The sequence below is a fragment of the Salvelinus sp. IW2-2015 genome, linkage group LG28, assembly GCF_002910315.2.
Source record: "Salvelinus sp. IW2-2015 linkage group LG28, ASM291031v2, whole genome shotgun sequence".
Classification (NCBI taxonomy): domain Eukaryota; kingdom Metazoa; phylum Chordata; class Actinopteri; order Salmoniformes; family Salmonidae; genus Salvelinus; species Salvelinus sp. IW2-2015.
This window is the reverse complement of record NC_036868.1, coordinates 19,524,047-19,542,204: the sequence shown is the minus strand read 5'-3', so window position 1 is coordinate 19,542,204 and position 18,158 is coordinate 19,524,047. Positions and strand designations below refer to the sequence as shown.

At 39.8% G+C, this 18,158-nt stretch overlaps 1 protein-coding gene across 1 annotated transcript in view; it reads right to left on the bottom strand.

The window, feature by feature from the left end:
* Positions 1 to 16,330, bottom strand: part of LOC111954647 (ankyrin repeat and SOCS box protein 2) — a 52,897-nt gene extending 36,567 nt beyond the window's left edge. Inside the window, exons 1-2 of the mRNA XM_070435791.1 lie at positions 16,226 to 16,330; positions 12,240 to 12,533 (exon numbers count right to left, since the gene is read on the bottom strand). Of these exons, the coding sequence (XP_070291892.1) occupies positions 12,240 to 12,533; positions 16,226 to 16,263 (332 nt within the window). The 5' untranslated portion in view covers positions 16,264 to 16,330. The remainder of the gene's footprint in view (positions 1 to 12,239; positions 12,534 to 16,225) is intronic.
* Between the last annotated feature and the right edge of the window lie 1,828 nt (positions 16,331 to 18,158).

The window sequence follows — 18,158 nt, the reverse complement described above, 5'->3', positions numbered from 1 at the left end:
TACGTACAATTTCTTTCATCCTCAAGCAACATGGGGTCTGAAATACTTATGTTAAATATTTCTAAAACCTGTTTCCGCGTTTGTCAAATTGATTTGAATTGGGTTTGAGATCTGTGAATAGAGGACAGGCCATGTCATATGGGTTACCATCTTTTTCATGATCATTCCAAACCCACTTCAACTTGTGGCCTTTGGTATGGGCAGTTGTCATCCTACGGTTGGAATAGCCATCGGTAGTCAAAATAATGCCTGCCCAGCATTTTATACATGCCAAAGCACACATGGGATGTTCATTGCTAATTAAAATCAGGAACACACTGTGTGAAGCACCTGCTTCATTCAATATACGCAGTTTATCCCTGACTTACTCAAGTGTTTCCATTATTTTGATAGTTACCTATATGTAACTTGGGTATCTGTATTTATCATATTTCATAATTATTTGTTATGCTTTTATTGATCAGATATTATGCATCTTTACCACAATTTCCACAACTAACAACGCAAACACTGAAAACGATCAAATATATTTAAAATAAATAACACTTTATTCTACTAATAATTTCTCATTAAAGCAACATACATTTTTGAATCATGTTTTTTTGTCATATTGTTTATGGCATGTATATTTTTAATGTAGACATTTGGCATAAGAGAACAAAAAAGGTCAACAATATCAGATTTAATATCTTCATATCTTAATTAACTATTGTGATTACGGTAATGATAAACAGGTATTCGGAAGATGAGAATGAATGTTTCTAATGGAGTGTTGCAATAGTTTGCCACTGAAAAACCATTACCAAACTTCTAGATATTTAGTAGCTCAATACATTCAAACTTTATTCATTTGGTAAATGCCCACGAATCAACTTGTATAATACTAAATTCCCTTTACATTTTTAGTCACATTTAGCAGACGCTCTTATCTTAATGCTAATTACTATTTTATTTATTTGCATAAAGTTACTGTACTGTAATTACTTATTAAGGATAACAAGTTAATTGAAAAAAAAAAAATTAATTCCTCCCAAGGTCTCTACAGAGTATTTTGGCTTGTATGATAGGACGTGGATAATTTGTGGGTTCTAATGCTTTATTTTAGATTGTATTTCTAAATTTGATATATGGATCTTATGGGCAAATGGACATAACATGTATGTTCTTAAGGTATCCAACATTGTGGGATTGACCAAAAAGCTGTCTTGGGTTCAAACAACGATATAAGTAAGTGAAAAACGGTACTCATTGACCAAATGGGGATATCCCGTCTTTAAGAGGTGGTGTTGCTCATTTGCTGAAACACAAACTACCAGATTGTTGGCTTTAAGTATATAAAATGGGGGCTAATACCGCATTATTTTGTCGTTAGATATCCCTATTTTAATTTTTTTTTAAACGGACATTTAAGAAAAATCAAATAATAATAGTTTAACTGTTACAATTAGCGTGTAGGCAGTGGTCCCAGGTTATTTTCTTGGGGGGTGCGCAGGTAGTGCCTAGTGGTTTAAGAGTGTTTGGGCCCGGTAACCTAAATGGGTTTGCTAGATCGAATTCCTGTCGCTGACAGTAAAAATCTGTTCCTTTTGCCCTCTAACAAGGAAGTAACCCACTCGCTACTAGGCCGTCATTGTAATTAAGAATTTAATTTCTACGACTTACCCTAGTTAAATAAAAATAAAATAATATAATTAAAAGTTACCAGCACAGACTGTTCTAGAGCTTGTCATTGTTAAATAAGATTTACATGAAGAATTAGCTAACTATCATACTGAAATTGAAGATTTCTCATTCCGAACATGGACCCAAAAACCTGTAGGTAATAAAGGGGCAAGTAATTAGGAGACAGCCATAATGAGTCAGCAACATGACTAGTATCTATAAAAACCCATTTGTGCCTCTTATGTTTTGTAAAGTAATTGTTTCTCTCAAAGTGACCCAATTCAAGCTTTTGTCCTTTAAGTAATGAGAGGCCAAGTGTCGTAAAAGGGGTGTGAATAAAAGCCTTCATCTGAAGTCAGGGTTGCCATTTTGAGGGAAAATTCAGACGTGGAAAACTTTTCCGTGGGAATGTATTTTATAAGAAAAATAAATGATTTCTACCTTATTTAACAACAGGTAGTGCCCAGTTGAGAACAAGTCCATCATTTACAACTGCGACCTGCCAAGATAGGGCAAGCAGTGCGACCAAAACCACAACCAGAGTTACAAACAAATGTACTGTCAATAACCAATAGAAAATCAATGTACAGTGTGTGCAAATGTAGAAGTAGTAGGGAGGTAATGCAATAAATAGCAATAGAGGCGAAATAATTAGAATTTAGCATTACACTGAGTGATAGATGTGCGATGATTGATGTGCAAGTAGAGATAGGGTGCAAAGAGTAAGAGGATAAGTAACATATGGGGATGAGGTAGTTGGGTGTGCTATTACAGATGGCTGTGTACAGGTACAGTGATCGGTACGTGCTCTGACAGCTGATGCTAAATTTAGAGAGGGAGATATGACTCCAGCTTCAGTGATTTTTGCAAATTCATTCCAGTCATTGGCACAGAGAACTGGAAGAAAGGCGGAGAGGATGGGTATGACCAGTGAATATACTCTGGAGCGTGTGCTACGGGTGGGTGTTTGCCTGGTGACCACTGAGCTGAGATAAGGCGGGCTTTACCTAGCATGACTTATAGATGACCTGGAGCCAATGGGTTTGGCGACGATATGTTGTGAGGGCCAGCCAACGGAGGCATACAGGTCGCAGTTGGGTAGTATTGGGGCTTTGGTACAAACGGATGGTACTTGATAGACTACTTCCAGTTTGCTGGGTAGAGTATTGGAGGCTATTTTGTAAATGACATCGCCGAAGTCAGGATCAGTAGGATAAATCAGCATAATCATAATTTACGAGGATATGTTGGCAGCATGAGTGTGAAGGATGCTTTGTGCCAATAGGATGCCGATTCTAGATTTCATTTTGGATTGGAGATGCTTAATGTGAGTCTGGAAGGAGAGTTTAACTAGTCTAACCAGACACTAGGTATTTATAGTTGTCCACATATTCTAAGTCAGAACCGTCCAGAGTACTGATGCTAGTCAGGCGGGAGGGTGCAGACAGCAATGGTTGAAGAGCATGCACTTTAGTTTTACTTGCATTAAGAGCATGTGGAGGCCACGGAAGGAAGTATGTATGACATTGAGCTCGTCTGGAGGTTTGTTGCACAGTGTCCACAAGAAGGGCCAGATGTATACAGAATGGTGTCGATCTGCGTAGAGGTGGATCAGAGAATCACCAGCAGCAAGAGCGACCATCATTGATATATACCAGAGAAAGAGTCGGCCGAGAATTAACCCTGTGGCACCCCCATAGAGACTGCCAGAGTCCGGACAACAGGCCTCCGATTTGACACACTGAACTCAGTCTGGAAGTAGTTGGTGAACTTGAAGATTCATTGAGAAGCCAAGGCTATTGATCATAAGAATGTGGTGATTGCAGAGTCGAAAGCCTTGGCCAGGTTGATGAAGAACGCGCTGCACAGTACTGTCTCTTATCGATGACGGTTACGATATCGTTTTAGGAACTTGAGCGTGGCTGAGGTGCACCCATGACCAGCTCAGAACCAGATGCATAGTGGAGAAGGTACGGTGGGATTAAAATGGAATATATGGGAATTAATATTAGTTTTTTGCATTGGTACATTTACCATATCATATGGAGAAACATAAACCTTTTACCTTGTCATAAGTAGACCATAATTGCAAATGATTAAATCCTTCCAATAGAGATAAATAAAGAAAATGTAGTTACAATAAACTTTAATTTAATGAGTTGACTCTTCACATGGGATGTTTCACTGAACAAGAAAAGATACGGAATATTGTGTCAGCGCTCAAAAAGCCCAAAATTGCCCGGATGGCCACTCATTTTTCAACCCTTGTATTGTCAGCCTGTTGCTTGCGTGTTCCAAACAAGGACCATTCGTTGCGCTCTGAAGCGGACTGATGTTGGTGGATTTGGAGAAAATGGAGGCACAGGGGAAAGAGCCTCATATCTACAAAGCCCCTTCCACCAGGTGCTGATGAGAATATGCTAGCACCACTGCCATATTGCATCTCCATCCCAAGCCCTCTGCTTGGAAGTGTACTTCGCCGAACTGCCAAGAACCTTGCCCTCATCCAGGCCAAGGTGGCGAGACACGGTAGTGATGAAACCATAGGCCTTGTTGAGCTCTGCACCAGACAGGATGCTCTTGCCAGCATACTTGGGGTCCAATATGTATGCTGTGGCATGTATGGGCTTCAGGCAGAAGTCTTCACACTTTTTGATGTATTTCAGAACTGCAGTTTCCTCTGCTTGGAGCAACAGTGAAGTGGGTAGGGCAGTAAGGATCTTCTTCTCTTACATCTGCAAGCAGAGTCTGAACATCAGACAGAATGGCATTGTCTCCCTCAGTCCGTGCAATGGCTACTGCTATAGGTTTCAGGAGTTTCAGGCTGCTTACCACACTCTCCCAAAAATACATCATCCAGGAGGTCCTCTTGATGGGGCTCCATATCGGCAGACTGTGATATGGCCATTTCTTGGAGAGACTCCTTCCCCTCCAGGAGAATGTCAAACATGATGACAACACACCCACGGGTGTTGCTGGGCAGCTTCAATGTGGTGCTCTTATTCTTTTCACTTTGCTTGTGGGAGGTAGATTGTTGCTATAACTTGATGACCCTTCACATACCTAACCATTTCTTGGCTCTCTTGTAGAGTGTATCCATTGTGTTTCAGTGCCATGATGTTCTTGAGGAGCAGATTAAATGCATGAGCAGCAATGGGTGCGCAGCCAATGGGTGCGATGTGAGGGTAGGATGCCTCAACCGAGGACCAAGCAGCCTTCATGTTCGACAGATAATGCTGCACCAGTGCAAATACCTTTGTGGCCAAGGTCATTGATGATTGCCTTCAACCCATCTGCCAATGTAGAGACCGTGTGTCTGTTGTCCCTTGTGTCTGGGCTCTTGTAGAATACTGGTTGAGGGTGGAGATGATGTAGTTAATTATTCCTTGCCCATGAACATTCGACCACCATCAGAGATGATTGCAATACAGTCTGCTTTCTCTATGATTTACTTGACCACTCTGTTGAACTCTGATCCAGCAAATTAGAATAGATAAAGGATGTCTGGTTTTGAGGGGTGTATGCTGGGCGAAGACATTCAGAAATCTCTTCCAATACAATTGCCTGTGAGTATCAGAGGTGAACCAGTTGCATACACAGTTCGAGCAAGACATTTATCAGCATTTCTCTGACTACATTCCCTCATTGAGTCAAAAAACATATGATTCCAGGAGGACCATGAGCTGTTGCTATCGATAAGGTGTCTGATTCATGATTTCACCTCGAATAGAAGTAGAAGGACTTTTGTCAGAGGTTGCTTGTTGTGAGCGCGGAGGGAACTTTATGAACTTGGCCAGATGATTCTGCATCTTTGTTGCATTCTTCATTAGGAAGACTTCTGCCTGAAGCCCATACATGCCACAGCATACATATTGGACCCCAAGTATGCTGGCAAGAGCATCCTGTCTGGTGCAGAGCTCAACAAGGCCTATGGTTTCATCACTACCGTGTCTCGCCACCTTGGCCTGGATGAGGGCAAGGTTCTTGGCAGTCTGGCGAAGTACACTTCCAAGCAAGGGCTTTGGGATGGAGATGCAATATGGCAGTGGTGCTAGCATATCTCATCAGCTACCTGGTGGAAGGGGCTTTGTAGATATGAGGCTCTTTCCCCTGTTGCCTCCATTATTCTCCAAATCCCACCAACATCAGTCGCTTCAGAGCGCAACTGGTCCTTGTTTGGGAACACGCAAGCAACAGGCTGACCAATACAAGGGTTGAAAAATGAGTGGCCATCCGGGCAAATTTTGGGCTTTTTGAGCCTGACACAATATTCCGTATCTTTTCTTGTTCAGTGAAATCATCCCATGTGAAGAGTCAACTCATTAAATTAAAGTTTAATTCGTAACTACATTTTCTTTATTTTTATCTCTATTGGAAGGATTTAATCATTTGCAATTATGTCTACTTATGACAAGGTAAAAGGTTTATGTTTCTCCATATGATATGGTAAATGTATCCAATGCAAAAAACTAATATTAATTCCCATATATTCCCATTTTGAATCCCACCGTACCTTCTCCACTATGCAATCTGGTTTCTGAGCTGGTCATGGGTGCACCTCAGCCACGCTCAAGTTCCTAAACGATATCGTAACCGTCATCGATAAGAGACAGTACTGTGCAGCCGTCTTCATCAACCTGGCCAAGGCTTTCGACTCTGTCAATCACCACATTCTTATGACTCAATAGCCTTGGCTTCTCAAATGATCTCAAGTTCACCAACTACTTCTCAGACTGAGTTCAGTGTGTCAAATCGGAGGGCCTGTTGTCCGGACCTCTGGCAGTCTCTATGGGGGTGCCACAGGGTTAAATTCTCGGGCCGACTCTTTTCTCTGTATATATCAATGATGTCGCTCTTGCTGCTGGTGAWTCTCTGATCCACCTCTACGCAGACGACACCATTCTGTATACATCTGGCCCTTCTTTGGACACTGTGCTAACAAACCTCCAGACGAGCTTCAATGTCATACAACTTTCCTTCCGTGGCCTCCAACTGCTCTTAAATGCAAGTAAAACTAAGTGCATGCTCTTCAACCGATTGCTGTCCTGCACCCTCCCAGCCTGCACTAGCATCAGTAACTCTGGACGGTTCGACTTAGAATATGTGGACAACTACTAAAATACCTAGGTGTCTGGTTAGACTAGCACTGTAAACTCTCCTTCCAGAACTCCATTAGAGCATCTCCAATCCAAAATGAAATCTAGAATCGGGCATACCTATGTGGCACAAAGCATCCTTGCATCACTCATGCTGCCAACCATATCCCTCGTAAATTCAGTGATTTATGCTGATTTATCCTACTGATCCTTAGACTTCGGCGATGTCAATTACCAGAAATACCTGCCAATACTCTACCCAGCAAACTGGAAGTAGTCCTATCACAGTTAACCATCCGTTTTGTACGCAAAGCCCCAATACCTACCCAACGCACTGCGAACCTGTATGTCGCTCTCGTTGGCTGGCCTGCACAACATATTCGTCGCAAACCCATTGGCTCGGATCACTATAAGTCCTATGCTAGGTAAAGCCCGGCTATCTCAGCTCAGTGGTCACCATGCGAACACCCACCGTAGCACACGCTCCAGCAGGTATATTTCACTGGTCATACCCATCCTTCTCCGCCTTTCCTTCCAGTTCTCTGCTGCCAATGACTGGAATGAATTGCAAAAATCACTGAAGCTGGAGTCATATCTCCCTCTCTAAATTTAAGCATCAGCTGTCAGAGCAGCTTACCKATCACTGTACCTGTACACAGCCAATCTGTAAATAGCACACCCAACTACCTCATCCCCATATTGTTACTTATCCTCTTACTCTTTTGCACCCTATCTCTACTTGCACATCATCATCTGCACATCTATCACTCCAGTGTTAATGCTAAATTCTAATTATTTCGCCTCTATTGCCTATTTATTGCMTTACCTCCCTACTCTTCTACATTTGCACACACTGTACATWGATTTTTCTATTGTGTTATTGACAGTACATTTGTTTGTAACTCTGTTGTTTTTGTCGCACTGCTTTGCCCTATCTTGGCTAGGTCGCAGTTGTAAATGAGAACTTGTTCTCAACTGGCCTACCTGGTTAAATAAAGGTGAAATCATWWAWWWWWTTATAAATACATTCCCACGGAAAGTTTCCACGTCTGAATTTTCCCCAAAATGTGCAACCCTACTTCAGAATGAGGMTTTTATTCACCCCCTTTACGACACTTGGCCTTCTCATTACTTAAAGGACAAAAAGCTTGAATTGGTCAAAACTTTGAGAACAATTACTTTACAAACATAGAGGCACAAATGGGTTTTAGTGATCTAGTCAATTGTTTGCTGACTCATWATGGCTGTCTCCTATTACTTGCCCCTTATTACCTACAGGTTTTTGGGGTCCATTTCGGAAATGAGAATCTTAATTTCAGTAGTGATAGTTAGCTAATTCTCATGTAAATTCTTATTTACAATGACAGCCTAGGAACAGTTGTGCTGGTAACTTTAATTATTATTATTTATTTTTTATTTAACTAGGTTAGTCAGTTAAGAATAAATTCTTATTTACAATGACGGCCTAGTAGCAGTGGGTTACTGCCTTGTTCAGGGGCAAAAGGACAGATTTTTACCATGTCAGCACAGGAATTCGATCTAGCAACCTTTCGGTTACGGGCCCAACACTCTAACCACTAGGCTACCTGCCACCCTCCAAAAATAACTGGGACCACTGCTTACACCTATTGTACAGTTATCTTATTATTATTATTATTATTATTTTTTTAATGTCCGTTTAAAAAAAATTAAATAGGGATTATCACGACAAAATATGGGTATTTAGCCCCATTTTAATATACTTAAAGCCACAATCTGGAGTTTGTGTTTCAGCAAATAGCAACACCACCTCTTAAAGGACGATATCCCCATTTTGTCATATGTACCTGTTTTATCACTTACTTATACTGTTGTTTGAACCCAAGACAGCTTTTTGGTCAATATCCCACATTTGGATACTTTATAGRAMAATCATGTYATGCCATTTGCCCATAAGATCCAATTCAATTTAGAAATACATCTAAAATACATTAGAACCACAAATATCCACGTCCTAATACACCAAAATTACTCTGTAAAGACCTTGGAGGAATACATTTTTTTTTCAAGTTACTTTATGCTTAAGTAATTACAGTACAGTACTTATGCAAAAAATAAAATAAGTCAATTGCATTAAGATCAGAGCGTCTGCTAAATGACTAAAATGTAAAGGATTTTAGTATTATACAAGTTATTTGGCATTTACCAAATGATAAAGTTTGATGTATTGAGCTACTAAATCTCTAATAGAGCTTGGTACAGTTTTTCAGTGGCAAACTATGCAACACTCATTACTGAAACATTCATTCTCATCTCCGAAACCTGTTTATCATTACCGTAATGCACCAATATTAATTAAATATKAGATATTAATCTGATATTGTGCCTTTTTGTTCCTTATCCAAATGTCTACATTAAAATAACATGCATAAACAATTATGACAAAAAAACATGATTCAGAAAATGTTATGTTGCTTTAATGAGAAATTATGAAATAAATGTTAATTTACTTTTAAATATATTTGTGTTCTGTGTTGTTAGTTGTGGAAATTGTGGTAAAATGCATAATATCTGATCAATAAACATAACAATAATTATGAAATAGATAAATACAGATCCTAATCTTAGTGATCTAAAAGGAATTATGGTGGATTATTTTATTGTCAAAATATTTTTGGTCAAGTGCCAGTTTCATGAGAATCATCCAAGTACATATAGGTAACTATCAAAATAATGGAAACACTTGAGTAAGTCAGGGATAAACTGGGTATATTGAAAGCAGGTGCTTCCACACAGGTGTGGTTCCTGATTTTAATTAAGCAATGAACATCCCATTGTGCTTTGGGTCATGTATAAAAATGCTGGGCAGGCCATTATTTTGACTACCATGGCTATTCCACCGTAGGATGACAATATGCCCATCCAAAGGGCACAAGTGAATGGTTTGATGATCATGAAAAAGATGTAACCCATATGCCATGGCTGTCTCATTCAACAGATCTCAACCCAATTCAAATCAATATTGACAAAGCGGAAACAGGTTTTTAGAAATATTTACATAAGTATTCAGACCCTTTGCTTTGAGATAAAAAATTRAGCTCAGGTGCATCCTGTTTCCATTGACCATCCTTGAGATGTTTCTACAACTTGATTAGAGTCCACCTGTGGTGAATTAAATTGATTGGACATGATTGGAAAGGCACACACCTGTCTATATAAGGTCCCACAGTTGACAGTGCATGTCAGAGCAAAAACCAAACCATTAGGTCGAAGGAATTGTCCATAGAACTCCGAGACAGGATTGTGTTGAGGCACAGATCTGGGGAAGGGTACCAAAGCATTTCTGCAGCATTGAAAGTCCCAAGAACACAGTGGCCTCAATCATTCTTAAATGGAAGAAGTTTGGAACCACCAAGATCTTTCCTAGAGCTAGCCATCTGGCCAAACTGAGCATCGGGGAGAAGGGCCTTGGTCAGGGAGCTGACCAAAGAAGCCGATGTCAGTCTGACAGATCTCTTGAGTTCCTCTGTGGAGATGGAACATGCTACAAAATTGCAAAAGGGTTTTCTAATGATCAATTAGCTTTTTAAAATGATACACTTGGATTTGCTAACACAACGTGCCATTGGAAACAGGAGTGATGGTTACTGATAATGGTCTCTGTACGCCTATGTGGATATTCCATAAAAAATCACCAGTTTTCCAGCTACAATAGTATTTACAACATTAACAATGTCTACACTGTATTTTGCTCAATTATGTTATTTTAATGGACAAACATTTTTGCTTTTCTTTCAAAAACAAGGACATTTCTAAGTGACCAAACTTTTGAACGGTAGTGTATGATGGGGAGCAGTCTGGACAGAGGAAGGGGTAGTCATTCAAAAATCACGTTAACCCTACTATTTCACACAGAGTGAAACCTTCTAACTTTCATGTGATTTGTTAAGCCAAATTTGACTCCTAAACTAATTTAGGCTTGCCAAAACAAAGCGCGTGAAATCTTATACAACTATACTGAACAAAAAATATAAACGCAACATGCAACATTTCAAAGATTTTCCTGAGTTACAGTTCATATAAGGAAATCAGTCAATTGAAAATAATGTTTTTAGGTCCTCATCACAACTGATCAGGGTGCAGCCATGGGGGAGGGCATAGGCCCACCCATTGGCAGCCAGGCCCACCCAGCCAGGCCCTGGTCGACATTCCTGCAATCAGCATGCCAATTGCACGCTCCCTCAACTGTGACATATGTGGCATTGTGTTGTGTGACACAACTGCACTTTTAGAGTAGCCAATTATTGTCACCAGCACAAGCTACACCTGTGTAATGATCATGTTGTTTAATCAACTTCTTGATATGCCCAACCTGTCAGGTGGATGGATTATTTTGGCAAAAAAGAAATGCTCACTAAGCGGATATAAACAAATTTGTGCACAAATTTGAGAGAATTAATATTTTGGGGCGTATTAAAATTTCTGGGATTTTTTATACATGTTGTGTTCATGTTTTTGTTCAGTGTATTTGACAAATTACTTGACATTACGAGTATTGGGTAGATCCAATGACCAAATAGAAATCACAATTTAAATCCATTTCAACCTACTTTGTAACAAAATGTGCAAAAATCCAAGAGGGGTGAATACTCAGTAATATAGCTGACTGCTGCAAATGTGTACTTTAAATTAACTAAACTAATATGGAGGGATCCTAAACTCAATAGATAATGTGTGTTTCTTCAAAAGTTAATTGTTTGATTCCTTAATCAATTCTCATTGCTCTTATTACATCTAAAATACCTGTCCACTATCACAATTTTAGTTCATATCTCCCTTCAAGTGTTTCTCTGAATGCTTTTCTAAGGGGTAGACTTTAGACATATGCATAGTATGTTAATATCCAACATGTACAGTTGGAGGGCACAATTATTATACTGTTTTTTTTAAACAATTTCCCTAGATGCTAGAACGCCAATTTACACACACCATCCAGAAATTGTCCTGCCAATACTGTAACGTGACATAGYTAACTTTTTTAGAGCCTGCAACAGTACGTCCAACTCTACACCAAGACTTGTTTTCGTTAGTGTTTCTATTTCCCTCCATGGTGGCATATGAACTTCAGACTGCTACTTGGATCTATTCCTMAAATGCCCGTTGGGTAAGAATCCAGTGCCATGAGATGCGATAGGACAGGTGTTTCGCACGTGGCCCAACGGGAAGCAATGAGGACAGCATGTTAATGAGGTGTCGTATGTCAACAACTGATACTCGGGGCCTCTTGGTTTGCCGGCTAGCAGTATTAGCAGGTAGATAGTTAACGTGAAAGTCATTCATTTAAGAAAACAGATGTGCATATATTTGCAAATAACATGTCAAGAAATTTGAATTGCATGTAACTATCTGTAGCCTACAACTTAATGTAAAGGGTGTCCCAATGACCCAGTGGATAATGTGGATAATGAAAAACAATGAAGGATCTTTTCAGCTGGTACATACGCGTCAGTTGGTTTGGCAGTAGGCGGCCTGTGGCTTGGTTCCTGCCTTGGTGGATTTGGTGGGTTCACCCTGGTTGGGGGTGGATTTGCCCTATACTGGACTATTCTTCTTCCTAGAGCTGTGGTGGTGTTGCTGGCTTCACCCGGTGCAGTGGCATCACTGAGGCTGCGTTCGATAGCCAGCTGCATCAGCTCATCATCTGACAGGTTGCTGTAGAGACTGTAGTCATCAAAACCCAGTGTGGGGCCCGCTGTGGAGCCAGGCATGGCCATGCTGGCAACTGCCATGTTGAATCTCGAGAGAAAAAGAGGGCATGCAGTTACGTATTATGCATTATGTTCACCAAGTTGGATCTTGCGAGACCCATTCCTAAGCACACCAAGCCAAAATATTATTTTACCCAAATTACAAAATGACATATTGGTTTTAATTGTGTAGTTTAATTATGTTACTTTAAGATGACTTGGACATGAAGTGTGAAAATGCTAATATCAGGGATATTGCAAAAAAACTTGGCCAGGTAAATAAAACTAAAGCATGGATTGCTGTCTAACCTGTCCATACTGCTTACAGGGTAGTGATATCAATATATAATTTTGTCCTGGGTTCAGTGGCAATTTTAGCATGCAAATCTTGGTGGGGCAAAAAAAACAMAAAAAACACTAAACAATACATGAATTGCACTATAACGGTGACAAATGGTGCCCACAAACTGTTAAGGCCTACATAAAGCTGTCCCAACAGCAGTCCTAACATCTTACCACTGCTACACCTGGCTTTCAGCTGAGCCTTGTCTGGCAGCGAAACAGTTCATWMAGCCTCATTTACTGCCTTTTAAAGAAACATAGCTGGTATGGCTGACTTGCTTGAACAAATGTGGTTTCTACTGACAATTGAGATGTACAAACTATGGCATATGGGGAAGACAAGCAGATAAAAGGCAATCTGTCATTTCGATTAAGACATTAATAAGCGAGCGACAACAGACGTAGTCAATAACTATTTGTTCAGCACTTTTGAAATGTACAGCGACAATTCAGAACATGGGCCGTTCTTACAGTACACTACTATCCGTAGCACTGTCAAAGCTATAACAAAAGGTTTGCAAACAAGCACACACCGGCCACGAACAATGTGTTTACAATGTGAAAATAGACCAAATTATTAGKGTGAGGCACATGGGCTACTAACAGCTTACTACACAACAAACTTATGTATACTGTAGCTAAGAAAGTAATACTATCTCACTGGCATCCTACATCATTTAAGAAGCAACATAAGACATTTTTGGACTCGATGCGATGCGATGTGCTTGAACAGGAAAGTGGCGAGGCTGTCCTTCGTGGGTTTGACGTCATTTCTGTGGCCAATTTGAGCCTTCTTGGAAGGGCACTTCTAATGTAACTCTATGGCAGCACCCAAAGGGCTCACATTCTTGATGTCTACCCTTACTAAAGGCAGGTGACAGTGTCCCCATGAGTGACAGAACACTGAGCCAATCACGGTGCAATGCTGAGCCAATCACGGTGCAATGCTCCTGTTTTCTGCTGGCCTGCCCCACCACCACAGAAAGCACCTAGCTAGGCTGAAACACCTGCATTTTGGAGCTGTCTGTTTGTATGCGGCTCAATTATATATATATATTTTTTACATTGTTTGCAAACTGATATGTGACACGTATTAATGCCAAAATAACATGCAAAAAGAGGCACAATACCATATAATGACAATGCAAAAACTGTTTTAGCAAAGGTTTATATAAAAAAGAACTGATATCACGTGTACATAAGTATTCAGACCCTTTCCTCAGTACTTTGTTGAAGCACCTTTGGCAGTGATTATTATTATTATTTATTATTACAGCCTCAATTCTTTGTGGGTATGGCGCTACAAGCTTGGCACACCTGTATTTGGGGAGTTTCTCCCATTCTTCTCTGTAGATCCTCTCAAGCTCTGTCCGGTTGGATGGGTAGTGTCGCTGCACAGCTATTTTCAGGTCTCTCCAGAGATGTTCGATCGGGTTCAAGTCCGGGCTCTGGCTGGGTCACTCAAAGGCGTTCAGAGACTTTTCAGAAGCCACTCCTGCGCTGTCTTGGCATTCAGGCCAAAGAGTTCAATCTTGGTTTCGTCAGACCAGATAATCTTGTTTTAAGGTCTGAGAGTCCTTTTAGGTGCCTTTTGGAAAACTCCAAGCGGGCGGTCATGTGCCTTTTACTGAGGAGTTGCTTCCATCTGGCCACTCTACCATAAAGGCCTGATTGGTGGAGTGCTACAGAGATGGTTGTCCTTCTGGAAGGTTCTCCCATCTCCACAGAGTAACTCTGGAGCTCTGTCAGAGTGACCATCGGTATCTTGGTCACCTCCCTAACCAAGGCCCTTCTCCCCCTATTGCTGAGACTGGCCGGGTGGCCAGCTTTAGGAAGAGTCTTGGTAGTACCAGACGTCTCCCATTTAAGAATGATGGAGGCCACTGTGTTCTTGGGGACCTTCAATGCTGCAAAATATTTTTGGTACCCTTCCCCAGATCTGTGCCTCGACACAATCGTGTCTCGGAGCTCTACGGACAATTCCTTCGACCTCATGGCTTGGTTTTTGCTCTGACAATCATTGYCAACTGTGGGACTTTTTAAAGAAAAGGTGTATGCCTTTCCAAATCATGTCCAATCAATTTATTTTATCACAGGTTGACTCCAATCAAGTTGTAGAAACATCTCAAGGATGATCAATGGAAACAAGATGCACCTGGGCTCAATTTTGAGTCTCATAACAAAGGGTCTGAATACATTCCAAATATACTGTAGAATCATCATTTTCAGTCCTTTGCAAATATTGTATGCTCCCCAATAAAATGGGAAATGTTTTTACACTTTTACTATTGCTCAGAAAAAGAGATTGATATTACTTGATAAAAATTGACACCTAAATATTCAAAAGCTTAGTATTTGGTCCCATTTTCCTAGCATGCAATGACTACTGTACATTAAGCTTGTGACTCTACGAACTTGTTGGATGCATTTGCAGTTCATTTTAGTTGTTACAGGTTATTTTGTGCCCAATAGAAATGAATGATAAATAATCTATTGTATCATTCTGGAGTCACTTTTTATTATAAATAATAATATGTATATAAACACTTCTCCATTTAATGTAATCCTGAATGAATCGTGAATAATAATGAGTAAGAAAGTTAAAGGGTCAAAGACATGCTAACCTCTCATCATTACCAATAACAGGGGAGGTTAGCATGTCTTGGGGATATGATCTTTGACCATCTAACTTTCTCACTCATCATTATTCACGATTCAGTTGGGATTATCCGTAATCATGGTAGCATTCAGATTAATGTAAAAGTGTTTAGAAACATATTATATTCTTATTTATAATAAAAGTGACTCCAGAATAATATAATACATTATTTACCATTCATTTCTATTGGGCACAAAATTATCTGAAACAACTAAAACGAACTGCAAATGCATCCAACAAGTTTGTAGAGTCACAAGCTTGATATAGTCATTGCGTGCTAGGAATATGGGACCAAATACTAAACTTGTACTACCTTATTCACAAGACTCTTTAGGRGTGTGAATAATTTTGAACCCTACATTTTWGGGAAAAAATATATGATTTGTTTAACAATCTCTTTCTCTGAGCAAGTGAATAAAATAATATAAGTTCCCCATTTTTTTTTTGAGCATACAATATACTGGAGCTCAGTATTTGAATTATTTATACAGTCATTATTGCTCATCTTTATCAAGGATTTCAGTCAATTCAGACACCACTATTTCTCAAGTAAGGAATTAGGACAAGTACACTCAGCATTTGAAGTGAAAAATACTTTAAAAAAAGAAAATAAATACTCTGTTCTATAAATTGTTTTGTAACGTACTGTTCATTCATTCATTCATTCATTCATTCATTCAAACAATCAGGCATAGTCTTCAACACACCTTATTGCCAAATAAGTTACCCTACATACTTACAAGTGCCCAGTTGAAGGGCAGCGTATCATTTGCTCCATATAAGATGTGTTTTGCAAGTCATAAGACAGCTACAGTATCCCATTAGCCCATTCGCAAATATCGCCCTGCGTGCAATGTAGATACAGTTTATAAATAGACCTGCAAACCAAAATCCCATGGGTCCATTGCACAGGACTGTTTTAGGCTCTCAAGTGCATATGTATTAATGTACTCACTGCTGAACATTGGCTGGCAGGCAGAAACTGCAAGAGCAAAGTAAAGGAACATATGTACAGGTGGGGTTGTCAATTAAGGCGAACTCCCTTTGAACACAAGCATGTCATTCAAATCGATAGATTTGAAGAGAACAAAATTGAAGGTATATTTAGGTTGGCTAATGCTGGGATTATGTTAGGATTGGACCATGAAATGAGGATATGCTCCCCTTGAAAAAGTGTTAAAATCTTAAATGCTAATAATTTAAGGATTTCTGAAATAACTAATGGAGTGTACTACTTCTAATAATAATTCTAAAATGCTCATTACCATCGGGTCCATGTAGAAAAAATGTCAATAACTAAAAATAAAAAAAAAGAGTGCACCAACGTTGTCAAATAACAATTTAATAGAAAWATATGTCTTACCTTTCTCCCAAACTTTTACTGTTTTCCTAAAAAAAAGTGTACAAGTTTTCCTCTTTGGTTAGTCTCCCCTACTAAGACTTCTCCACTTCTCTGTCAGTGGAGGTTTCTGAAACTGGGCTTCTGTCTGGGATATTTCTTGAGGCATATGATAGGGTGGGGGGGGGGGTCAACTTTTCATCTACCTCCTTCATAACTCAGAATGCTCCTGGGGGGGAGCTGGCCCAGTTTTTTGAAGAGGGACGGATAGTACTGAACAACAAAACAAATAGCTGGAAGTCTTGGCGTAATAAATTAAACACGTTTATTTGTCACGTGCACAGGACACAGTGAGTGTAAATGGTACAGTGAAATCCTTACACACAAAAAATAGCAAGGTTGAGGAGGAGCTAGCAAAACGGCCACCATCCCATCTTGTCTAATAATAATGTGGTGAGTATCTTCATCAGYTAATGTGACTCATAGAATTCGTACATATTACAATTGAGTGATATTGTCTGTGTTCAAGGTAAACCAACTGGTGTGAGTCGTCCCAAGTACAGTGTTTGGATTGTAGTCCTCCTGTGCTAGGTCAATCATCTGCTTAATCTGGGTCAGGGTTTGTTGTGGCGAGTTGGTTTGACTTGTTCCTTATGTTGAGTAGTCTGGTATTGTCTTGTGTTACAATCACTGCAATGCAAAGAGGTGTTMAAATTCATTGTGGATGCCTGTTCCATATTTTTAGACAACAAAAAAAAGGGTCAAGTTTATTGACAAGGTAACCTTCCCGTTGTGTTGGCAGGCCAATCTGCATCATGTGTTAGTTTAAATTCTGAACCTTGTACACTTTACATGTATTCTCGTATGAGGGAAAGGTCACAGATACCCCACAGGCTGGATTCCAGAATACCAGCCACTAGAGTTACAGTTGTATCATCAGTAAGTCTTTTAATACCCTGTTGAGTGTAGAGCTTGGAGGTTAGTTTAGCACTGACCTCAGTACTATGGTTAGGGGTTAGTAAAGTACTTGCTTAATTGTTTGTTGTGGTGCAGAAGAAGAAGTTAAAGGCTGTTGCAGAAAGCCTGGCGTTGACAGAAAACACAATTTATATAAATGTTTTCATTTAGCAGACAGTCTGGCAACTTACAGGAGCAATTGGAGTTAAGTGCCCTTCTCAAGGGCACATTGACAGATTTTTCATCTAGTCAACTCTGGGATTCGAACCAGCGTCCTTTTGGTTACTAGCCCAACACTCTTAACCAGTAGGCTACCTGTTGCCCAGTTTTGCCTACAGTATCAAAGTGGAAATATAAGTKTGAAAATTACAAAATGA